The sequence below is a fragment of the Amphiura filiformis genome, chromosome 17, assembly GCF_039555335.1.
Source record: "Amphiura filiformis chromosome 17, Afil_fr2py, whole genome shotgun sequence".
NCBI lineage: Eukaryota > Metazoa > Echinodermata > Ophiuroidea > Amphilepidida > Amphiuridae > Amphiura > Amphiura filiformis.
In genome coordinates, this window is record NC_092644.1 from 4,546,995 (window position 1) to 4,572,120 (window position 25,126).

General features: G+C 37.3%; 1 protein-coding gene across 1 annotated transcript in view; it reads left to right on the top strand.

Annotated features, from left to right (window-relative positions):
- The first annotated feature begins 318 nt into the window (after positions 1-318).
- The window catches only part of LOC140136830 (rab GTPase-activating protein 1-like), a 64,575-nt gene continuing 39,767 nt past the window's right edge, over positions 319-25,126 (top strand). Inside the window, exons 1-6 of the mRNA XM_072158428.1 lie at positions 319-516; positions 5,530-5,743; positions 18,639-18,819; positions 21,088-21,362; positions 22,007-22,073; positions 24,568-24,676. Of these exons, the coding sequence (XP_072014529.1) occupies positions 360-516; positions 5,530-5,743; positions 18,639-18,819; positions 21,088-21,362; positions 22,007-22,073; positions 24,568-24,676 (1,003 nt within the window). The 5' untranslated portion in view covers positions 319-359. The remainder of the gene's footprint in view (positions 517-5,529; positions 5,744-18,638; positions 18,820-21,087; positions 21,363-22,006; positions 22,074-24,567; positions 24,677-25,126) is intronic.

The following is a 25,126-nucleotide window of genomic DNA, read 5'->3' on the forward strand; positions in this document are numbered from 1 at the left end:
GGAGGATCAAGTTAGTCGCACGTCCGTCGATTCCCTCTCCGTAACGGAGGAGTTTGTGGTTGTGACACCAACGGACGACAAAGCTAGGAGTAGTTCGTCTCAAGGTTCCAATGGTGGAGATACAGGGCTCAAAATAACTGGAAACGGAAACATGGATGAATTGAAACAGCACCTTGAAGAGGTGCTCAGCGACGATAACGCAGATGACCAAAGTGACCAAAGTCCATCGTCAGCCCGATCATCCTTTAAAACAACGCACATCATCACCTGAGATTGACCACCCTTTGAAACTAGTGCGCTCCGATGTCCGTCCACAAATCCTGATGTAGCGGTCAGCGGAGGGGACAGTAGCATATAACATGCAAGTCAGTACGGGTAGTTGTGAGTCGTATGATATGATGCCCTCGTTGGGTGAGCGTGTCTTAAGTGGTCATGTAGGTAGTAACCAAGGACAGAGTCCTGTGGAAGATGGACAGCCAGATCCATGGATACCAAAGAATAATCCATATGCTAGAGGTAAGCACATTCTATGATACTCAGCGCTATGAACATACAATTTTCCGATTTTTAAGAAATTGTAAAAAAAAAATTGTAAAAAAATGTAAGTTCATGTGTTTTTCATTGATTTTGTATTGAATACTTAGGTCCAAACACACACTACCTCACATTTAGCTACAGGATTTGAGTCTAGATGCATTGGCCATATTTAAGGGGAAAAAAACACTAAATTGTGCCTGAAACCTAATTTTTACCTGGACCCCCAGCCATGAGGGGCGAGACTCCGGTAGCCTCGCTCCCTCCGTTTGCCAAAAACAGATATTTCAAAGACATGCTCAGGCCTGGTACATACATACATACATGTAGATATATACAGTTTTACAAAAACTTGTTCAATTCAGTGATCAGGATACAACGCATGATAGTCTTGAATGTTTGAAGAGTTTGGTGATGAAATGAACAACCAAAGAAAAAAATAATAATGTACATGTTATTATCAACAAATTAAAGGCACCATCACTATTAAAATTACTAAAGTTTTCAGCTCGTAATCGGTGGGAATTGTTAGGCTTTTACCACTACGCTGAAAACTGTAGTCCCACGTTCAGGGCCGGATTTACCTTTTTGGGGGCCCTGGGCCAGGCCAAAATTTGGAAGCCCCAAAGTCACCGTGAGTGAGGATCTATAGATGGGCAATTCCAAGCAAAAGTGGACATGACTCAAAAAAATGAAATTGCCAATATATATTTCTTTCAACTTTTATATTATTCCAAACAGATGTAAGGTTCAAGTTATAAACTTTTTTCGGCATTTTTCTAACATTTTGGTGTTTTTTTTTAAAGTTTCTTTGGAGAGTGTATTTTAAGTGAAAAACTCCTGTTCAACTTAGATATTTTCCAAGTGGGCCTATTTTATTAAACATGGGCACTTTTCTTTTAAATTTGATACATTTTATATCTCTGAAATATGGTCTTCAAGAAACATCCAACACATTTTAAATAATCCCCACTAATTTTTTTTTTTTCTTTCATTGCGTTTTCATAGCACTAAATATGGCGTATACGAGTTACCGAAAGATGCATTTTTTATGTATTTTCAAAATGTTGGCAATGTAATTGATGCCACTTATTATTTTCCTTCTACTAGTAGTGCCTTGAGTAAAAATAAGAAATTAATATACAAAACACTATCCATCACATAATAATGACCCATTAAAACTGTAGCACGAGTTACCAGTAGCACGAAGTTACCGATGTAGCACGAGTTACCATAGCCCACTTCCCCTGTACCAGCAAAGGTAATGCAAAATCTACCACTTGGCAGCAATAGAGGATCTCCCAACTACATGAATATGCATTTATATGTGACCATGGTATTGGTAACTATTTTTTTTCTTTCATTGCATTTTCATAGCACTAGATATGGCGTAGCATGAGTTACCGAAAGATGCATTTTTTATATATTTTCAAAATGTTGGCAATTTAATTGATGCCACTTATTATTTTCCTTCTACTAGTAGTGCCTTGAGTAAAAATAAGAAATTAATATACAAAACACTATCCATCACATAATAATGACCCATTTAAAACTGTAGCACGAGTTACCAGTAGCACGAGTTACCGATGTAGCACGAGTTACCATAGCCCACTTCCCCCTGTACCAGCAAAGGTAATGCAAAATCTACCACTTGGCAGCAATAGAGGATCTCCCAACTACATGAATATGCATTTATACATGTATGTGACCATGATATTGGTAACAGCTTTCTAGCAGCAGTGTAGCCAGTGTGGGGGGGGGGGGGGGGGGGGGCAGCCTGCCCCATGACAAACTAGAATTATGCAGTTCGTAATTAAGGTGCCCATACACACACACACAAAAGTGTGTAAATAACAAAGGTTTGTAAATAAAAAATAATATGCAATATGCAAATAAGCTCATTAATATTCATAAATATGCAAATAACATGACACACAATTATACAGCACATCAGGCCACCATATCCAACCAAACCAAGTTTGAAGTTGATTGGTTATTGAGTTTATAATGCTGCAAAGTGGATTAATGAAAATGTAGGCAAAATTTGTAAATAAGCTCATTAATATTCATAAATATGCAAATAACATAACACAAAACTACACAGCACATCAAGCCACCATTATTCAATCACCATACCGGTACCAAGTTTGTAGTTATTGTGTTGGAGTTGTACAGTGGATTAATGAATTTGCTTCTCCGCCCGGACAGCCGAACAAAGAAAGAAAGAAACAAACAAACAACCAGGCAACCACACATGTGTAGGGGCCAAAAATTAAAGAGAAAAGTGACCTCCTGTCGCAGGAAAATTAAAGTAAAAATATGGAAGGCAAAGATAGAGATAAGATTCAAGGAGCCAGTTTCCACCACGATCATGTGCCAAAATAGTGTAAATTTATTTATACCAAATTTGTGCACACACCAATAAAGTCCTTTTTTTTAAGCTCAAAGACTTGACATTGTACATTTTGTACAGTCTCTCTAAAAAAACATGCTATTTAGCATATATCCCACTATCAATACCTGGTCAAAATGATGCAACCAAAATTTTTAGCCCTCCACCCCCTAGGATCTAGCCTAAGAACCAATCAATTAATATGGGCCTCATGGAAGAACAGAAGATGTACCTTAAAACATCCACTGAATGAGTAACCGAGGCAAAAGAAGAAATAACACAAACAAAATAGATACTGGAAATCCTGAGATTAACAGCCACAGTGACATTGTTGATACTGAGATTTGTATAGTTCTGAGATTTGTATTGGAAATTGGTTTGTTGTTGAGTGTAATGAGGCTCATTTTCCAGCTTAGTGAAGTGATTGAAATTGGGCAAACTAGAGTATTTGCACCAAGCAGGAAATGGTCTCAACCAAAAGATGACCAAACATTCTATAACTCAGAAAGCAATTTTAAAAAAACTTACAGAGCAAATAACCATGAACATTACAAGTTTTGTGAGGGAATTTAGAGTCAAATAACATGGAAGTAAAAGTTTTATCAATTGTTGACTGTTCAATTTAACTGTTTAAATTTAAGCCCTAGAATAAAATATCCAAACAGGATCAAGCAAAGGCGTATGTAAGGCTGGGATGTTTGTATGTAATGTGTGTGGTACATTGTATGCTGGTACATACACTGAATAGTGTTATTTGTACATAGATGGGTTATTTGGGGGGTTATTTGTACATAGATTGAGTTATTTGATCATTACACCAGTTGTTGAATTGTTATCAAAAAAAAATTGACATTTAGATGAACAATACCATTTTATATATGGCGGACAAACTGTAGTACGAGTTACCGTAGTACGAGTTACCATGTTTTTGCCAGTCAATGTAAATCTATGAGGGGCACAACTTTTTAAGGTATACCAAAACAAACCTTATTATAGCAATTACTTATCATATAATCAATAAGGCTTTAGTGTTTTTTGTTTTAGCACACCATCAAAATAAAAATGAGTGATTTTAAGCATGTCCTCTGCTCGTCAGAAAGTACGAGTTACCGATTTTACAGCTGTCCCATACATACAAAAGTTGATATCCTGAATTAGCAATACTATGAGGATCTAGCCTTGAATGTTGGGTATTAAAATACAAAAAATACAGATTCCAATCAAATCAATTTAAAAGCTGGAGCACAAAGTATGTAAAAGGACGCCATAAAGTGTAGCACGAGTTACCGTGGAATTGCCCAGATATAGATCCTCACGGTGAATTTGGGAAGGCATGTGCAGATTGTGCCCTCAAGCATGTGAAGTTTTGGTTTACGTATGGCATGTCGTATGCTATCGACAGTGGCGACGGAAGCATTAAATTGAATCCAGATGAAGACAAGCATATATTGTTCAGATCAATCAATTTCAGACTATTTTAACAAAAAATTTACATAAAAATTGCTACATAAAAGGCTAGTGCGCGCGAAATTTTGCAATTTTACCATAATTTTGGCCCAAAACATGGGTGTTTTTCGGATGCGCAGGGCAAGTTTGGCCCATCTGGCCCGATGGTAAATCCGGCCCTGCCCACGTTAAGAGTGATATAGTTATAAGTTGGCCTATCTGATATATTTTGTGTGTCATATAAAGTTGATTGAGTACAGGACTTTAGACATCTCTCAAAATAAAAATATTGATATTAATCCGCGATTTTATAAGGCCCGCCGATTACAAGCTGATCAGACTATAGCTGTCAGACCAGTCCACCCAGAATTCCCTTGCCCCCTCAAAATTTCACATGTGCTGATTTATGAATATTAATGAGCTTATTTGCATATTTGCCTACATTTACATTAATTCACTCTGCAGCTAAAACACAACCAATCAACTTCACACTTGGTATGGTGATAGTATATGGTGGCCTGATGTGCTGTATAAGTCATGTTATTGCTATTTATTATTTGTATACAAACCTTTGTTATTTGCACACCTTTGTGTGGGGCCATTAACTGCATAATTCTAGTTTACATGTATGTATACATTTCTACTTCTGAAATACAAGACATCGTATATGGTATATGTTGAAAGTCCACTTGCCTGTCGGGCTGACAATGACATGTCAGCATTTTTGATTGCCTCAAAAAAATGTGGTTGTCCCTGGCTATAGGGGCAGGGGATTTTGCGAGTCCTGATACAGCCAGAAATAAGAAGCCCTGTAAGTTACAGGAAACACAAAGGGCTACATTTGTATTCCAGTTGAAATCCACACTATTCCTTTTGGAAGATTTTGGAAACATCTTGCACAGGGGGGAGTATGTTTTTCAAATGTAATTGGTCAGGGTTATTCATTTTAAAACCGTTACTCCCACTGTATTATGGCTTTACCTATATCTTCCACAACTGGAGTGAGTATTTCAAATGCAAGTTACCAAAATGTCTATTCTATTTGAAACTCATACACCCACTGTGGAAGACTTTAGCTAAATCTTCCACTGGGGTAGTGTGGAATTTAAATGGAATAGCCCAAAATCACACTGTATGTATTGATATTTTTATTACAGGTGACCAGCATGAAGGTGGAACAGCAAACATCCCTCCAATAGATAAAGTTTGCACATTGTTTAGCGGTATCATTTACCTTGGGGCAGCCATGGTGAATGCGCCAAAGAGCGAGAGTGAAGCCACAGTGAAGATGGGTATCTTGAAGGGCCAACAGAGTCAGAATGCCATAGAGATTGTGCTATCTGTGCCAAGGACATCGGAGGGATGCTGCAGGTAAGGCAGTTTATTGCTTACAATATTGGATTCATGGGTGCAGTCACCAAGGTGGCACGGTGGGGGGATATTTGCCCCAGTCAGAACTGTTGCCCCCTCCAGTAAAAACCCAAAATTACGAAAATTTCAAACTTTTTTGCTGTAATTGTGTGCAAACTTTGTTGATTCCCCGAAATTAACTTTTCCCCCCTCTCCCCACCCCCCCCCAAAAAAAAATTCCTGGCACCGCCAATAAACTGGATACAAATAAACTGCACACAAAATTCTTGATGCATTAAAAAGAAAGGCTAAATAAACAAATCAACTCATAACAAGAAAATGAGTTCTAAAGATTTTTTTCCACCATGAGCATCTTTTTAGTCAGAAAATAGGTCAGAGGTCATTTATGGTCAACTTGATATAGGCTTGTAATGTTAAATTGGATTTGGGCAGTTCCAAGCTGGCCTACAAGGAAGCTGGGTCACTTTTTGACAATTCAGGATGATTGGCGATTGCCCCCCCCCCCCCACATTTCAGACCGGTTTGGAGCTGATGCAGTAGTGTATACCTTCAGTGTGTGTGGGGGGATGTATTTGTATGTAGGGGTGTATCCATTTTGGTTTAGTTTTTATGCCTCCACCGCGAGGCATACTGTTTTTGCAATGTCCGTCCTTCCGTCCTTCCGTCCGGATGCCATATCTCGGGCATGGATGGGCGGATTGACTTCAGATTTTCAGGATAGGTGGGTCATAGTCGAAAACTCTGGCTACTTTTTTTTGGGTGAGGTTCAAGGTCATATACGGAGGTAAAAGGTCATTTGAGGTCAGGGGGCTCATTTTCCTTATTTACCTGTTTTCTCGGAGACTAGGGGTCGCATGTTCCTCAAACTTGATGGGTGGGTGCATCTTGACCCCAGGCAGAACAAGTTTGTATTGGTTAGTGGGTCAAGGTCACCTGAGGTCATGCAGGGGTCAAATTAGCAAATTTGAGGTCAAATTAGCAAAAACTGTCATATGGCCATGAAACTTGGTAGGTAGAGTCAACATTAAGAGCCGAATTTTTGGAAGGTCATTTTGGGGTCATTTTGGGTCACCCAGGGGTCATCTGAGGTCAAATTAGTAAAAACTGTCGTATGGGAATGAAACTTGGTGGGTACAGTCAACATTTAGAGCCTAATTTTTGGAAGGTCATTTTGGGGTCATCCAGGGTCACCCAGGGTCATCTGAGGTCAAATTAGTAAAAACTGTCGTATGGGCATGAAACTTGGTGGGTACAGTCAACATTTAGAGCCAAATATTTGGACGGTCATTTTGGGGTCATCCGGGGTCACCCAGGGGTCATCTGAGGTCAAATTGATAAAAACTGTCGTATGGGCATGAAATTTGGTGGGTACAGTCAACATTAAGAGCCAAATTTTTGGAAGGTCATTTCGTCAAAATGTCCGTCACATATTTGAGAAGGCTATTTCTCGGAAGTGGTATGGCATGTTGTGATGCACTTTGGTAGAATACAATTGTTTATGCAGTAGATTTCGGTGCAAAATATGCAAATGAAGTACTAGCTAATTTGCATAATGTGCTAATGTACAGTGATGGGACTTGGTGAAAAGGTGTATTGGGGTCAGGAAATTCTATGCTTTTTTGAAAGGTCATTTTGGTTCATCTTAGGTCAAATTCTTAATATTGGGCATGAAACTTGGTGGGTATTGTTACCATTTACTGCCAAATTTTTGAAGGTCATCTGGGGACACCCAGGAGTCATTGGAAGGTTGTTTTGGGGTCATCCAGGTATCATCTAAGGTCAAATTCAGTCTCCTCTTTTAGGCTTGAAGCTTTGTGTCAACTTGTGAGTGCCAAATCGCTCCCTTTGGTGGAGGCATCACGGTCGACGCTAAAAGTGCGTCAAAAACCGCGACATCCGAGAACCGCGGTCCATCTAGTTTAATACAGAAATAAGTTGTGCACTTTTATTTTTGTGGCACCAGGAGTAAAGAATCCACAGTGTCTTAACCCCCTGCCCTGAGCACTACCTGCAAATCTAACAATTCCTCTGATTGGTCAATTACATGATATATCTTCACTTTAATCACCAATCAGAATGGAGCTTTGCAAATAATTCAACCCAATTTTTGTGTGTGGTGAAATTATTCTAACAATGTTGCTGATTGGGCCAATTGATAATAAAGACTTCTATTTGGCCAATCGGCAGTTAGTTCTCATGGGGTTAAATGAATCCGTCAGTGATGAGATTTGTGATCAGTTTTTTTTCTACTTCATTAGTTAACTCATCAGCTTGCACTGGCAATTTCAAATACTGATAAAAATTCCTTTAAAAGGAATAGGGCGGGCAAATGAAAAATTGTCAAGAGAAATGAAAGAATGAGTAAGTCTTCACAATTAAAAACAGGAAAATATGACACAACATCGATTTCCAATGGGGAATAACACAAAGCGTATAAACAAAGTTAAAAGAGTTTTTAACTTTATACGTTTAAATACGTTTGTTATTAACTTTATACGTTTATACGTTTGTTATTCCCCCATTGGAGGTTGTGTCATATTTTCCCTGATTTTAATCTTGTCGATTTGCTTATCCTTTGTTCGCTGCTGGTCAGTTGGAACAGATTTTCCCTGTTTTTATATTAACCCTTCACATCATAACAGAAGACGTTTTATGTTAACATTTTAAATAAAACATTGTTATAAAACTTTTGTAGATAATAGTTATTTAAAACATTTTCGTAATCACACCTAGAGGTTTTTTTTAATCATCAGATAGAAACACTTCTGCTCATCTTCTCTGGTGAGACAACAGGGCTGGGGTATCTTTCAATTCCATATCAAAGTTTAAAAATCTGTCATATCAATTTCCTCAATATGTTGTCTTGATACAACTTATGAGGGGAAAAGTTTGATTTTACAATATTTCTATATAATTTTTTAACTTTGTAACTTTATTATGATTAAAATAACTGTATTTCAAAGCGTCAAACTATATCATTATTTTGTCCCAACAAAAATAATCCAGGGAATAAGATATTAATTCATATGTTTATTTATTTTATTCAACCTGGGCCATTTCTACTGGTGCACATGCATTCTAATAATTTGTCTATATATAATACCTTATACAAGCATCAGCGAGCACTATTTGTCACACGATTTGAAAAGTAAATAGCCTATGTACACACTGAACACAATGCACATACAAGCTGTATTTAAGTACATGCTGAAGCTGTCAGAATAAAATGATATATATGACCTTCACGATGCTATTAATTTAGCCCAAAGATTAGGAAAACTAGCAAAACTGGTGAACTGGTGCTGTTCAAATAAAAACATCTGCAAATCTTGCTGCAATTTCCAAATAGTATTTCTATTACTTAAATAATTATTTTGTTATTTCTTTTAATACAAACACCTTAATGCCTATGACGACTTTATCGTATTACTTACATATCAAAATCAAGTAATAATTACAAAACTCGCCGTAAACTATCACCTCTGTGGGTGTTTGGGATATACCCGGCACGAATATTTTCTCAACACTGCGGCATGTGAAAAAGTAGGTCAATAGTCAGAGAATATAGGGCGGGTGCGGCACGCACCCGCCCAAAAAAGTGGTAATTTTTGTGTACAGTTATTTTTGCAATTTGCAGTGAGACTGAGAGACACATTTTCCCGAATGTTATTTTCATGATTGCCCAATCCTTCCCTATACTTGTAATACATTATTGCATATTCGTGAGGTGTTATTTTTGTGGTTGGAGATCTAATCATGAAAATAAAACCCTCGCGAAAATTACCACTTATACAGTATGGGTAACTCAGACTGAGTTCAATGACTTCACTTGGTTTGGTAGAGATAGCTAGTATTTTGTCATATTTACTGTGGTGTGAAATTAGGGAAGTGATCTACCTTTTTATTCATGTATATGTACATGTACTTCAATAAAATTCTTTTATTATGTAGAATGCATGCACATAGAGGTTGACACACAGTTGAAAAGATGTATACACAGAAATAGAAATACAAATTTTTAACTTTTTGTGTGTGTAAAATTGGTCTTAGTGTCTGTCATGCATAGTTTTCAAAAAGTCATTTATTGCATTATATTTGCCATGTTTTTGAAGGTTTTTGTTTTTATTTTATTTGTCATAATTAATAGTGGTTAAAAATGCAACAAGCCATTTCAACCTAATGATAATTAATGCAGTAGAGTCAGGCAGAAGTCAATGAAAACTGTGTGTTCTTGTATTATTGTAAAACAACTACAGGCCTCCAAAAACCAGCTGGGAAGCGGCGTTCCCAGAAAGGTCACAGAGGTCACAGAAAAAAATTGCAAAAAAAAAAAAAAATTGCAAAAAAAAAAAAAAAATTCCAAAGTTTTCGGCGACCTTGGAGAACCACTGGACCTATTATGAAACTTCAGGATCATTCACAGTTAATTGAAAAAAAGAAAAAAATCAGAAAAAATTACGAAAAAATTACAGTTTGTTATCCTGTATATGCAAACCATTAACTAATGTTTATTTCTTCATCTATCACATATTATAGATGCATTGGTTTTTCATGCATTTATAAATGTGCTACATGAAGAGGTAAATATTAGTTAATGGTTTGCATATTAAGATAACAAACTGTAATTTTTTCGTAATTTTTTCCATTTTTTTTTCAAATTATCTGTGAATAATCCTAACCCTTCAGAATAGGTCCAGTGGTTCTTCAAAGTGGCAAAATACTTCTAAAAAAATGTTAAAAAATAAATAAAAAATTGTTTTGAGTTTTGACAGTAATACTTTGAAATTTTAAAAGTTGTGTTTTTTTGTGAAAAAGGATGTAAATTTTTATAGAAAACTGTTCCAAAATAAGGCTCAGATTGCACGAGAGAGCATCTAAACCCTGAGAGCTTCCAGGGCCCTTAAGCGGGCCCTGGACCCCGTGACAGTTAGGATTTCAAGCGCAGCGCTCGTGATGTCCGCTACGTGCACATAGGCCTATTTCAGTTATTTCACAGAAAATTTTCAGCACTTGTCATTAAGTTCCCAGACAGCAGAACATTTTCTGGAGGCCTGAACAACTACTGTCTTTTGAATCAACAATCTTTGTCTTTTGCAATTAGAAAATAAAAGCATTGTTTTGAGACCCACCCATGTCTTCATTGACCATGTATCATGTTATGCGCAACACAAACGATACACGCAACCACACAGTGAAATACGCACCCAGGCTATAATAGGCTATTTCATTTAAGATCCACTCTACCTGTGTGGAAGATTTTGAAAATATTCACCACATGGGGGGAGTATGAATTTCAAATGGAATGAGCACATTACGAGGGTTGACAAACAGAAGGCCTTAACTCAAAAAGTGTCTTTTTGAGAAAAATGAGTAAAATAAAATTGCATTGAGATGTGACCAAGTATTATTGTGCTAGATGCAATAGGAAGTTGAATTGAGATAAGGCTTATGATTTTAAGAATCTGTGGGTATTACAGATTATTTTGGTACCAAAATCTCAACATGGCCAAAAGTGAGTTGAGGCCTTCTGTTTGTCAACCCTCGATTAGGCAGCTCCAGTTGAATTTCATACACCCTCTGAGAAAGATTCAACCTGAATCATCCACAGAGGGTGGATGAGTTTCAAATGGAGCTGCTAATGTGTTCATTCCATTTGAAATTCATACTCCCCTGTGGAAGATATTTCCAAAATCTTCCACAGGGATAGTGTGGATTATAAATGGAATAACCCAGTCGTCTTGTACAATGTATAATGGACAATTTAACCAATGAAATTACAGGAAAAACAATAACTGTTTAATAAGAATTTACTGAATAATGTTTATTGAGAACAGCTTTCACTGAAATCATTGCATAGCATTCCCGCAACAAAATTTGTGCAAAAAAAAACTGCATTTTAATAATAAAAAAATTAAGCGGTAAATGTATGGTTATCTCCTTGCATATAATATATATAGCATTTCTAGGTACTAAAGGTAGCCACAAGCTGCCACAATCAATAGCCAATACGCCAACGGGTTGTACATATTTTCACACAACTTGTATTTTCACAATTATTCATCAAGTGCAAAATTTTAATTTAATGTCATATTTTTTTTAAGAGTGTTCATTTGGACTATTAAGTATTATAGTGACAATGCTCTTGTATGTTACATATTATTTTAAATCAACAGTCTTGACAATAGAGCTCTTGAAAAATGGCTATTAAAGTTACAGAAATAAAACTCGGCTGTCCGGCAGTCGGACTGGACACTCAAGGTAACATTTTATGCTACTGTTTATAATGGACTTGAACTACACGGATGAACGTCTTCATTAGTGCAGGCCGGTCATGCTGTGAATGCCTAGCGGGTAATTTGCCCTGATTAGATGTGCTTGGCTATCACTCGGGATTTTATGTACATGTCTTGAGTAACCTAAATACAGAGTTGTGGGAGATTTATGTATAGTGGAAATCACTGCTAAAATTAATTGATTGAATTGTGTACAAACATTGAAGGGTTATGAACTTAGGGACCGTTCACAAACACTTGTAGGGTGGACCTGATGCAAAAAAAAATTATCACGAAAATTTTTCGGGCCCCCCCTTTACAGACCTCAAAAATTTCAGGGCCCCCCTTTTTGACATGAAAATTATGGGTCAACCCCATAGAAAAGCAGGAAAATTTGTGGTCATTTTTTTCAGGGACCCCCCTTTTTGCATCAGCCCCCCCTTACAAGTGTTTGTGAACGGTCCCTTAGTTGTAATTGCACATGAGGCATCAAAAGATTAAGTGATGTGATGCAGCATAGGGTCTATGGATGTCATATTCTTGTGGCTATATATGTCTAGAAATTATGCTATACAAGGAGATAACTGATAACCATACATTTATCACTCAATTTTCAGCTTCATATTTTCTTTTCTTGATTTGATTTTAGGGACCGTTCACAAACACTTGTAAGGGGGAGCCTGATGCAAAAAAATTTCATCCCGAAAATTGTTAAGTGCCCTCCTTTACAGACCTCAAAAATGTCAGGGCCCCCCCTTTTTGACATGAAAATTATGGGTCAACCCCATAGAAAAGCATATAAACTCTATTTTTCCAGGAAAATTTGTGGTCAATTTTTTCAGGCCCCCCCCTTAGGAGGGTCAAAAATTTTCGGGGCCCCCCTTTTTGCATCAGGCCCCCCCTTATACTGGAAATGCAAGCGTTAGTCACATAGTAAAAAGAAATACTTGAGAAATATTTTGCCTGTACAATATATCCAGTGTCATTGAGTGGGACTATAAATACATGTATTGTAGGACCACTTCTCATTTCTTTGCCCTCCCTGAAGATCTTTTTAAAAATATTTTAAGGCACTCATATTTACGCAAATTATGTGAAAACATGAGTCACCGTGGCAGTATTCTGATTCACTAAAGATGCAGTCATGCTAAATCACCATTAATATGCCCCGGGCATCACTATCACAACAATTTTAAGATGACAATTTTGCAGTAATGTTGTGTACAATGAACACAAAAAGGGAATGTCCTATTTGGAGTGTACATGTATGTCTCATAGAGCAATAACAAGTGTGCATTATCGTATAAGCTCCTAGATATATGATCAGATTGCATGTTCACATTACTAAATTGTAATAAATTGTTTGAAAATAAGGTGACAATGCATGACCAGTTAGTATGACATCATTGAAGCACACATCAAGATTCTTATTGTGACCGCAATCCATGCTCTGCACAGGTTCATTGTCACCAAGGTACCTGACTGGTACAGGGCTTGATATAGCCGCTGGCCGTAGCCATTTAGTTTTCTCTTTGTGCCAGTAGATTTTCTGTCTGGATGGCCCAGTGAGCCAGTTGGGATTTTGGCATAATTATGAATTTATGACATGTTTATAGAATATTACCGTACTGACGCGAGTATAGTCCCACCTTCGAGTAAAGTCCCACCCCCAAATTTTCGAAAAATTTCAGAAATTTAAAATGTTTTTTTTTTTTTGTAAGTTATTTATTTTTTCGGCTTTGGAGTGTCCCAGGACCTAGACCTAAATGCTAGGATCATTCATGGTTGACCTAAAAAAAAAAAAAAAAAAAAAAAATTTCAAGATGTTTTAGTATTTTATGAAAATTGATACTTGGTATTCATGTCATAATCTATTAATGATTTCAAAATGCATTCAAATTCAATGCATTTTGAAATCATTAATAGACTATGACATGAATACAAATTATCAATTTTCATATTAAAATACAAAATATCTTCTTTTTTTTTTGAAATTCTCGTATAGTCCCACCCCCCAATTTTGCAAAATGTTCACCCAAAAACGGGGTGGGACTATACCCGCGTCAGTACGGTATTAACAACAAATCTGGGCCAGTGGATTTGCCCTTGGGTCAGTTGGAAATCTTCCCAGCTGACCCTTGGGCAAGCTGATTATTGCTCCTTATGTCTACCCCCTGTCGGGTACCTGACTGGTACACACAGAGTACACATAGTACCAATGCTGCTACTGCACTAGATCCACCAGCCATGTGGTGCTGCGCTGGTACTAGTACTCCCCTGGTAGTCTGGTACTAGTACTCCCCTGGTACTGTGCGGTAGTACCTCCTTTTCAACAAAATGGCGATGGTGTACCTGTGCAAACAGCCGCAATAGGAATCTGATAGTGTATGGTTGCTCTCAAGCTCACTATTCCGATGTCAACAGTTACACTATGGACCACTATGGCCTCACCCCAATGGCATACAATGTAGTCCAATAACTTCAATTAAACAATCATAGTGCAAAAATTGACATCAAGTTGCAGACTATGAGTTTTTGTACCCACATTTTCAAAGGTTATTCAATGAGTGTACAAATGTATTGGGGTTAGAACTGTTCACTAATAGATGAGAATGTTTTGGATCCTAGTGCAATATTCTAAACTTTATGCACATTTGAAAAAAGAATTTATGTTGTGTCAGTGCATTGTAGAAATATGAGTGCACTGTACAAGTGTTACTTTGAAACATGTTATTGATTTGTAAGCATGCATGACAATTATAATGAAATGGTCCATATAGTTTCACTTCCATTAACGATGCCATTAATTAATTATTGAATTAATTATACAAGTCATTTTGGTACTGATAAGGTCAATACATAATTTGAGCAAATAATACATGTATGTTTAATCAGGCCTTGCCTGCAGATATTTTTGAGGCTGTGGACATAAATGCTCTAGAAGATCTTACACCACTAAATCAAAGTCCCGTAAAAATATGTGCTAAATTTACCTTAAGAAAATGTCATATTTTCTTTTCACAGGAGCGACTCAGTTCTTAGCGACAGCTATGATAGTTGAAATCAGCCCTTGCCTGGTCCCTCTGGCTGGGAAAAGGTTGAAACAATTTAGATTTTTAGTAAAATATTGGCAAAATTTACATATTAATGAGCCTTTTCATATTATTAACTCATTAACAACATCGATTATTGATAAAAACAATAAGATACAAAGAAAATGTAAATTGATATATTATGAAAACTGTGTGTCCGATTTGCTTCAAACAAAAGGCAATATGGTAGTGCACTTTGTCCTATTCTATTAATCATTTAAAAACATGCTCAGACCATATTCTAGTTTCCAGAAAATGCCTCATATACCACAAATTGAATATACATGTATAGGCCTATATTGAAAAATTTAATAGAACCCTTTAATTTAATTGACCAATTTAAAAAGTGTGAAAAGGTTTCAGCTAGAGTATTACCTTGAAAATGTCACATTTTCTGGCTGAAAATAACTTGTTAACTGTGAAATTATGAATGTATCAAATTAGTAGCACTTTCTATCCAGCGGCGTAGCTGGGATTTTTTTCCAGGGGGGGAGGGCAAGCCTGTATGGGGCGGGGCCCAAATCCACCAAATTTTCCTGTACTTGGGGGGGGGGGGCCCAAATAGACAATTTTGCCAGGCTTATTGATAATAATCGTATGGTATTGCATATCGTATGGATTCCCCATCTCTCTGCCCCTCCTCTCCTCTCTTTCTCCCTCCTTTTTACTCTTTTTTCCTTGCACTAGGGGGCGGGGCCCAAATAGGTAATTTGTGAAGGGGGGGGGGGGGGCAATTGCAACTACGCCACTGTTTCTATCACAGTATTTATAACTAAGACTAGGACATTTTCCTTAGCTGTGTGTAAGCACCATTCACTGTGCATTAAAAGCGTCAATCCGTCTTGGAAATATGGGGGGGCATTCGGCCTAAATTTCTAACCTCCTCCCCCAGGATTGATGCCCATGTCCATATGTTTTAGAGAGACATTGGGAGATTTAAACTAAAGATTATGCATATTTTTTAAGTTAGGCCAAGATTTAATTTTTTCTTTTTCGCCAGTAATGGCAAGATACCACTGATCAAATATCAAATAAAAATCAAATAATTAAATATTTTGTAATTCTCAATTTTCGGTGCGGGTGGGAAACAGGGAACTCAAACTCAATTGTTAAGCCCTGGCCTAATAGGTCTTGTATATAAAAGACAACAGTTTTAGGGTGAAGGAGGAACATTGTACCAAAATTTGTCTGCCGAGTCCATTTTGGAGACATTTTTATTGTGCAAAATCAACAAAACACACCTACGCCCACACAACTATATGTACAAAGGCACAGAACAATGAAGCAAATAGGAACATGGTATAAGCGAGAAACGGCTAAGCATACTGATATAAAATTGGATCGATTGAGCCCATATTTATTGGTCGAGCTATGAGTTTTAAAATATTGGACGAGACGTAGTCGAGTCCAATATTTTAAAACTCATAACGAGACCCATAAATATTGGGTGTAAAGCATCCAATTTTATCATTATTATGTTTTGGATACAATATTTTCACACACTTGGACTCATGAAAACATAATAATGTGTGAACATGGATTCAAAATATGTGCCAGCTTGAGGAATTCAATCAAAATTGAAGCTTTTGACATCAAATTTATGGCTGTCAAGTTATTACATGTACATTCCTTGACATCGTTACATGTATAATGTCTTACATGGTTTATGCTGACTGCACTTATTCACAAATATTTGTTCACTCATGGTGTGTGGAGCCTCGGTAATGCAATGAGAAGCCTAACATAGGAACAGTCATGAAATATGCATGTGATGATCACCACCGTAAAGCCAAAAACAAAAAAAAAGATTGTTTGCTTGTCCTCCACAACTTTTTCAGAATTGGGTCGGTCGGTCGGGATTAAAAAAAATAAATTTTAAAGGTCAAAGCTAAAACATGACTGTATGCCTTTAATAAGCCCAATCGGCATTGGAAGTTTGCAATGCATTGTAGGACAGTTTTTGCAGTTTTAGGACACTTTGTCCTTTGACCTTTCAGAAAATTCAGACATATTGGGTTTTTGTATGTACAAAATATAATCTAAAATGTTTTACAATATTTAAAACAAATATAAAAAATATTAGTGTCTTATAAATTAATTATTTGGTATTTTTAATGATCAAAATTGTGACAATAATAAGAAAATTAATAATAATTACGTAAATTTTCCCGATATGTCAGAGGTCAAAGTGTCCCAAAACTGCTCTCAAAAACCGGAAGTTAGAATGGCGATTGGGCTTATTAGCTAAATAGCCCAAATTGTTGTGAATTGGGATATTTCCCTACTGCATACCACTTCATTTATGTTTTTAAACAGTTTAGAAGTGTGTAGAAACGGTAAAAAAAACTCAGGATGTCAAAAATGTTGAAAAAAAAAAAACCTTTTTCTGGAATTTCCAAAATTGGGGTCCGCAGTAAAACAAAAAAAACCCACTTTTTTTTCCATATTAGAGTCGGTCGGTAGAGGACAAGCAAACAATATTTCTTTTTTTTTGCCTAATGTCAACACGGCAATAGCACATTACTGGTACCATCTTCGTGTCTTTTGGAGCATATGTATGGCATATTGAGTTTGAGAACATTTCAAGTCATCAAGGGAATGACTTAATCACACTAAGTCAAACACATTTATTTACAGTTTCATGAGTTTTAAAGAAACAAAATTTTCTGTTTCAGTCAGAAAATTCAGATACATGTACAAACAGAGGAAAAGGCTTACGCATCATACACTGGAACAGGGAAACATTCAAACATTACAACTAGCGCACAAGATCAAATTAATGATGCTTAATCGTTATTCTTAATATATCAATATGCAGGGGAAAGAAGAATTATGCATCGCACACTAGCACATTTAAACATGAATTTACCAATGGAAACATAACATGCATAGGCAGATATATCAGAGAAAAAACTCCGGACATACCTGCCTGCGCGGGGACTTGAACTCCAGACCTCTCGCTTGTCGGGCGAGCGCTCTACCACTGAGCTACACAGACTGTCCCTGATAAACAGGACTCAAGTCTGATACTTATGGATATGAGCAGTCAAGGGTGAACAGTACAAACAACACATTACATACCAGTGTACGAGATCAATTAATGATGCTTACCCGCCAGCCTAATATAATCATACAAACAGAGGAAGAGGCTTACGCATCATACACTGGAACAGGGAAACATTCAAACATTACAACTAGCGCACGAGATCAAATTAATGATCATGTACAGTTAAATTTTCATTTCTTCCGTAGTTGGAGCTGTGCGTATTGCGTACACGAGCATAAACACAGGTGATAAACAGTCACACTGATTAGTGATTGGCTGATCAACAGTCTTGACAACAAGACGGTTTACCCATTGGTTGTCGGCACGTATTTAAGGTGAGGAGACCTCGCCACTTCAACACGATCGCCGATCACCAGCGTGTCCCTTGACCAAAGAGGAAATAACAAAATTACTTTACAACTGGTTGCTTGAGGTAATTGCAATATACAAAGTTATCCTAATTTTTTTGTTTAATATCTTTCCAGATTATTAGAGCCCGATGGTAAATCAGAAATCGCCCAGTACCGCATCACACGCATCCTGTTCTGCTGTCGTGGACGTGAGGGAACCAACATTAGTGACTGCTTTGCTTTCACATGCAGTCAGGGTACAAGAGAAACGCAGATATTCCAGTGTCACATCTTCAGATGTGAAGTTCAAGAAGCTGTAAGTTGTTTTGTTTTTTGTTGTTTTTGTGTACATTTAAAACAAGTATATTAGAAAGCACAGATAAAAGCACGGCTTTATCTTCTTCTTCTTCTTGTATACGTGCATACCTCAATTTGAGTATTGTCACACAGGCTTAACATGCACAGTTTTACCTAATATGCACGATCCTGGAACCTGGAATTGATTGCAGATATCACAACCGGGGATGGTCCCCCTTCTCTTTTCGAACAGCTCTGACACTTAACATGCACAGGGTTTGACTCTTCCTGAACACGGGACCAACGGCTTTATGTGACTTCCGAATCACAGACGTCACACATACACTGCACGTGCTAAGCAGTGTATGGGGGTGAGAAGAAATTCTACAATTAAATTCTGCAATGTAACTGAACTTAATTGAAGGATTCCTGACCAGATAGGAACTTTTTGGGAGGGAAGAGAATTTTCACCTAAGGCAAGCCCAAGGCTCGAACCCTCGTCGATCGTATCTCCCGACCGGCAACGCAACGCCTTTCCCACTCAGCCATCTCGCCCTCATATATAATGGCGTATATTATTTGTTTAAACTGGGCAAACATCTTTTTCTTTTTTTTAAATAAAATTAAAATACTGTATTCAACCTAATCAGAACCCGCTTGTACTATATCAGTCAATTTGGAATGAGGGCATTATTAAATGATGAAATGAGAGTCAAATTTGGGAAGTTGCAATGTATTTAGTAAGTCAAAATCATCTTGAGCCAGAAGGTTTAGGTGATTATTTTTAGACAACATCATTCTGGTCAATTTCATGTAATTATGATATAATCAGCCAGCCCAATTAAACATTTGATATGTTGCTGGTATATGTCTGAAACATATCATAACTCATGCACAAACTAAGCTTAGCTGGACATATTTATAATGTACCATATCATCATTTGGACTAATTGGCAACTAAAGTTAACATCATTATATAACATCTGTGATAACTTACATCTTTCTTCAGTTAACCCCATGAGAACTATATGCCGATTGGCCAAAAATAAGTTTTCATTAGCAATTAGCCCAATCAGCAACATTGTTAGAATAATTTCACCATGCAAAAAAATTGGGGTGAATTATTTGTAAAGCTTCATTCTGATTGGTGATTAAAGTGAATATATCATGTAATTGACCAATTAGAGGCAATGTTAGATCGACAGGTAGTGCTTAGGGGGTTAATATCATTGAGGTACTAGTTGTGATCTTTTGTTTTATCACATCAATTATGGTTCAAAGTTCATACATGTATCTCATGATACAGGTTGTATCAAAATGATTGTACCCATCTGTTTTTAGTGATTATGGATAACAAAGATAGATCCACTAATGTGTAGTTACATGAACTGAACCTTAGCATGGTATTCTTGTGTACTGGCATGGCATATATGCATGGAGATGAATATCTCGAGTTTCAGTTACTGGAACTACCTAATTTGTAGATTGCATTTGACAGAAGCTGGCTTTTCAGTCAAAATCAGTGATTATTTTCAGTTGAAATCAGTGATTATTTCCAGAGATGCATTCATACTTCATGTTATCCTGCATGTAGTAGTACTATGTCGCTGATGAATATAGTATGCATTGGTTGACAGATGATTACAGACTCTATAAATTGCCCTGCGCAAGTCCAATACATAATGCATACAGTATTTAGCTCCCACTCGAGTTTGGAAGTAATGGGGGTGTGTGGACAGCAGTTCAAAGCAGGGGGTCTTTCTGTGAGAGCCTAATCACCGAAAAAGAGGGTCTTTCAGTGAGAAGGCCCAAAAAAGGGGGTCTTTCTGCGCGACTGGGGATAATCTTACCAAAAAGGGGGTCATTCAGTGAAACTGGGAAAATGTTTAAAAAATTTGATGAAAAATAATGAAAAAAACAGGGTCATTCAGTGAGAAATTTTTAAAAAGAAGGGGGTCTTTTGGTGACTGGAAAACAAAAAAGGGGGTCATTGGGTGAGAGGGAGTTCAGTAAAACACAAAAGAGGGTCATTGGTTGAGAGGGAGTTGAAAAATGGGGGCCAATGTCTGGGGCCGCACATCCCCGTCGCCCATTTTTAGTGAGTGTCCCCCCCCCCCCAGGATTTAGCCCTCAATCAATTTGTCAGCGAGGTTGTATCAATACAGTAGAAAAACATGGTAAATGTTGTGTAGAAATGTGCTGATGAGCTTGTTCTTTTGCTGTGTAAATATTGACTTGCATGTAAATAATCTGTTGGTAATTAATCTGTACTTTTTGTTATCAACAGGTACAAAAAATCCTGAAATGTTTTGGTCAAGCATTCCACAGAGTCCCAAAGAGCCCCGGCCTGGTGGACAGCGTTCCCGGTGCCCTGCCGATGCCACGAGAAACCGTCCTCAATTTTGACATCCCCGTTCTGGTGGACATCAAAGAGGATGATGGGAAAGGGAATTTCAATCCGGTACCAAGGGATAAGAGATGTTTCAAGCTGAAGCAAGGCTGTAAGAAAGAAGTGGTGGTGACAGTTCATCAACAACATCATAGGATACTCATCATTGAAAGGTAACAGTCACATTGAGTTATTCCAGTTAAAATCCACACTACCCCTGTGGAAGATTTTGGAAAATTATTGATACCCTTCAGTGTAAATTTCCATTCTGAAACTTTTCAAAGTTGCTCAAACTGGTTAAAAAACACACCAAATTATTATTCCTCTCATTTCAAGGATCCAGAAAAAGTATAGTTTGACCTACCTGTGACACACTGTTCTTGAGTTATAAGCAAAAAGGTCAAATCTGGGGGGTGGTCATTTTTTTTCGGCCACACAGGAGCCAAAAATTAAAAATGCTCTGGTCTCAAATTGTTCGTCATGTAAAAACAAATCAAAGAAGGAATCGTTTGCACTGTCTAAAGTGCTTCGTTGTTAACAAAATTGGGCAATAAAGGTCAATCCTTATTATTTTTTGTTAACATCTTGAATGTGTTATAGGACCATAAAAGGAAGCTTAAAAAATTGGTTTGTTAGAGTCCTGGGGGGGATGCACATTAAACTTCGGTATATCCTGGACTAATGTGCTTTCATAGTGATCTATATTTAGTGATCCCAAAATAAATTGTCTGACTAGTACTTAGTCTGGATGTCTGTCATTTGTCCACATCAGTTTCATCTAATATTTGTCTTCATCTGTCTGTCATGTTTTATACAGGTGTTTTGGTCTGCTCATATGTCCTGGTAGGGAGGTACCAGACAGGGAAATGCATCTGCTGGATGTGGTACGTATGCCTTTAGTCTAGTGGTGGTCACACCAATGCTAAGCACTGGAGGAAAACGCAATTATGGTATTTACGGCCGCAATTGCGTTTTTTGGGTGCAATTGTGTTTTTTCCACAAAAAAAAAAAACCAGCCAGGGACATATTGAATTAACATGCATTGCTAGCTGTTCAATAGAAGCAAAAAGTAATTAAAATAGGCCTACAATTCATCCAGCTTTGTTTGGGTTTTTTTTAAGACGGTTTTATCCAGTGCTTACCTAATTTCTAATCCAACTTTCCCCTAATCCTATTCTCTTGGAGTGGCCACAGTTTTTCTAAAGTCATACCAAAGTGGAAATGGTATGGGATGAATTCACTCAGTCCCCCATGAAGTTAACCCTCTCCACAGGGGTGTCGTCTGCAGACGACAAGTTCCAAATTTTCTTTAAAAATTCCAAAATTTCACATTTTCATGTCTATATTTGGAATCTGCATGAAAATTGTATTGAATGAGAACAAACAAGTCTAGTATTGGTTCAGAGGCTCTTGAGATAGCTCTTGATATTTTGAGAAAAAAATTCAAAACTTAAGCCTATGGCCAGCATGCAGAGCATCAGGATCCAGTGAATTGTGACTATGCAATATATACAATATGGAAAAGAAAACCTTTCAACATCCCACAGGGTTCTTAATTTAGACACACAGTGTCATCTCAGTCACTCATATTTTCAAGCAACTGCCATATGTGTCTCTTTTACCAAGTGGCTGCCTGCCTGGTCTGTATGTTGGTAAATATAACTTCATGGGCTATTCCAGTTGAAATATATACACCCCCTGTGGAAGAAATGACATTAATCTCTCACACGGGGAGTGTGAATTTCAAATAGGGTTACCAGAATGGGTAACTCCATAATTGAGGGGAAATGCATGTTTTGATTCAATTGCTGTTACAACGACACAAGTCTATCTAAGCACTCAAAATCCTGAGTAGGCTAGGCTAATTAATTCTCTGTGATTTTAATATATTATGTAAATTTTGATAATTAAGGTTATTAAGAGATATTGATACTGATATTAGTCTTTGTATAAGTCTTTGGACTTGATTGTCACAACATACATAAAACACCCTAAACACCCATATGTTTTGGCCCATATTCCAAATATTGGGCAAACTTTTAAAATTTGACTTTCATTGCCAGTTTGTTCCAACTAAAGGATTAGGATTTAGCTATGTTTCATTTGGCAAAACAGAATAATATATTTTTAAACAAAAAACAATTAGGGGCTGGCATTTTCTTTGGAGGGGGGTCCAAAATATACTGGGGGTCATACATAGGAATTTTTGGAAAGAAAAAATTTTTGAAAAAAAAAATAGAGGGGGGTCATAAAATTGTTGATGACCAAAATGTAGGGAATCACAAGATGACCGCAGATAGTATGTTTATTTTATTCAAAGAGACTGATTTCAAAACAATTTTAGCCTGTTTAAGGGGTAAGGGGTATTGGTGGAGGGGGGGGGGGTCATAAAATTTGTGTTGCCGAAATAGGGGGGCACAATTTTATTAATGCTGACTTTTGTAAATTTGGGACCCCCCCCACCTTCTGAAGAAAATGCCAGCCCCTTTAGTGCTTGTATGGAATCGGGAGCAGTGGTTATCACATTTGTTTGTTTTCCGTAGTGACCTAGTTCTGAATCTATTGGGGTTCACTCTTGCGATGATTTTTGCTGGGTTGCATATTGTTATTTATGGAGTGCATGTTAGAGCAGAACATGTCTGTGCAATTATATTCAACTAGTTGATTTTGAATGAACCCATGGGCTGTGTATCTTCACCCAGAGATTTCTCATGGGAATAGGTACATGTATATGCATGATTACAGAGAGTGCACAAACTGGGAACAATTACAAAACCATTAGATTTTTTTCCCCTGAATGAATGTTGGACATATTGTCAAGTTGGTTTTTAGGTCATTGAAGCGTGTGAGCCTAACATCGTCAGATGGGGTGTTTGGTACCAGTTTGGTGGGGGGGGGCAAAGCTGCACTGCTACCAGAGATAGTTGACATCATGGGCTACACAAAAATGCATGATAGCAATTGAACCGGAGTAGCTTTTGGCGGGGAAAAGTCATCAAACTTTAGACAGAGTCAAATTTCAAAGTTGCTCAAATTGTGTTAAAAAACATTTCAATGATTTCCTCTAGTCACAAGAATTCAGAAAATGTATAGTTTGACCTATATAGGACGTACCATTCTTGAGTCATAACCGAAAAGATCAAAGGTCACATTTTTGTCTCTATGGGGGTCAAAAACATCAAAGTGGTCCGATTTTGCCAAAAAGAGGTGTCAAATTGTTCGTTTTGATGAAACAAATTCAAATAAGGATAGGATTGCACCATCTAAGATGTTTTGTTACCAAGGTAACACATAGTGCACATAGTCACTTGTTAACTTGGTCAAGCAGCCACCATTCAACTATTTCTTTTATTACATATTTATTGGTAACTGTTACAGGTGAATCTTGAGCATAGTAACGATGGCAAATCTTACACGGTAATGAGTCGTTGGGATCCAAACCAGGCTGATTTAGAAGTACTCAATACAGAATCACCTCCTGGCTTAGGTAAGTAAACTTTTATCTTGTCTGTATAACTATAGCTATAGTCTTACACTCATGAGTCTGTGTCTGAATCAGTATGAAAAATGCATTGAAATGAGTACAAACAAGCCTAGTATTGGTTCAGTGGTTCTTTAGTCCGACTAGACAAGTCAACATAAGCAAGTAAGCAAGGTTCTTAAGATAGCTCTTGATATGTTGAGAAAATATCTGAAAATCTGGAAAATCTGTTGAAGCCTATGGCTCAATGGTGAAAATAAGAGAGCTTGAACCAGGGGCCACTTTGCCAAAAAAGTGTCCCCTGGTTCACCAAGATTTGGAAGAACCAGGGGCCATTTCCAATTACCAAGGGGCCAATAAAAATAAAGATGTGCTGGATGAGTTAAATAAGCACTATTTGCTTGTAATTTGATATTTTCGTGTCACTATCCAGGGGGCCAGTTTTGTGAGAAAAGT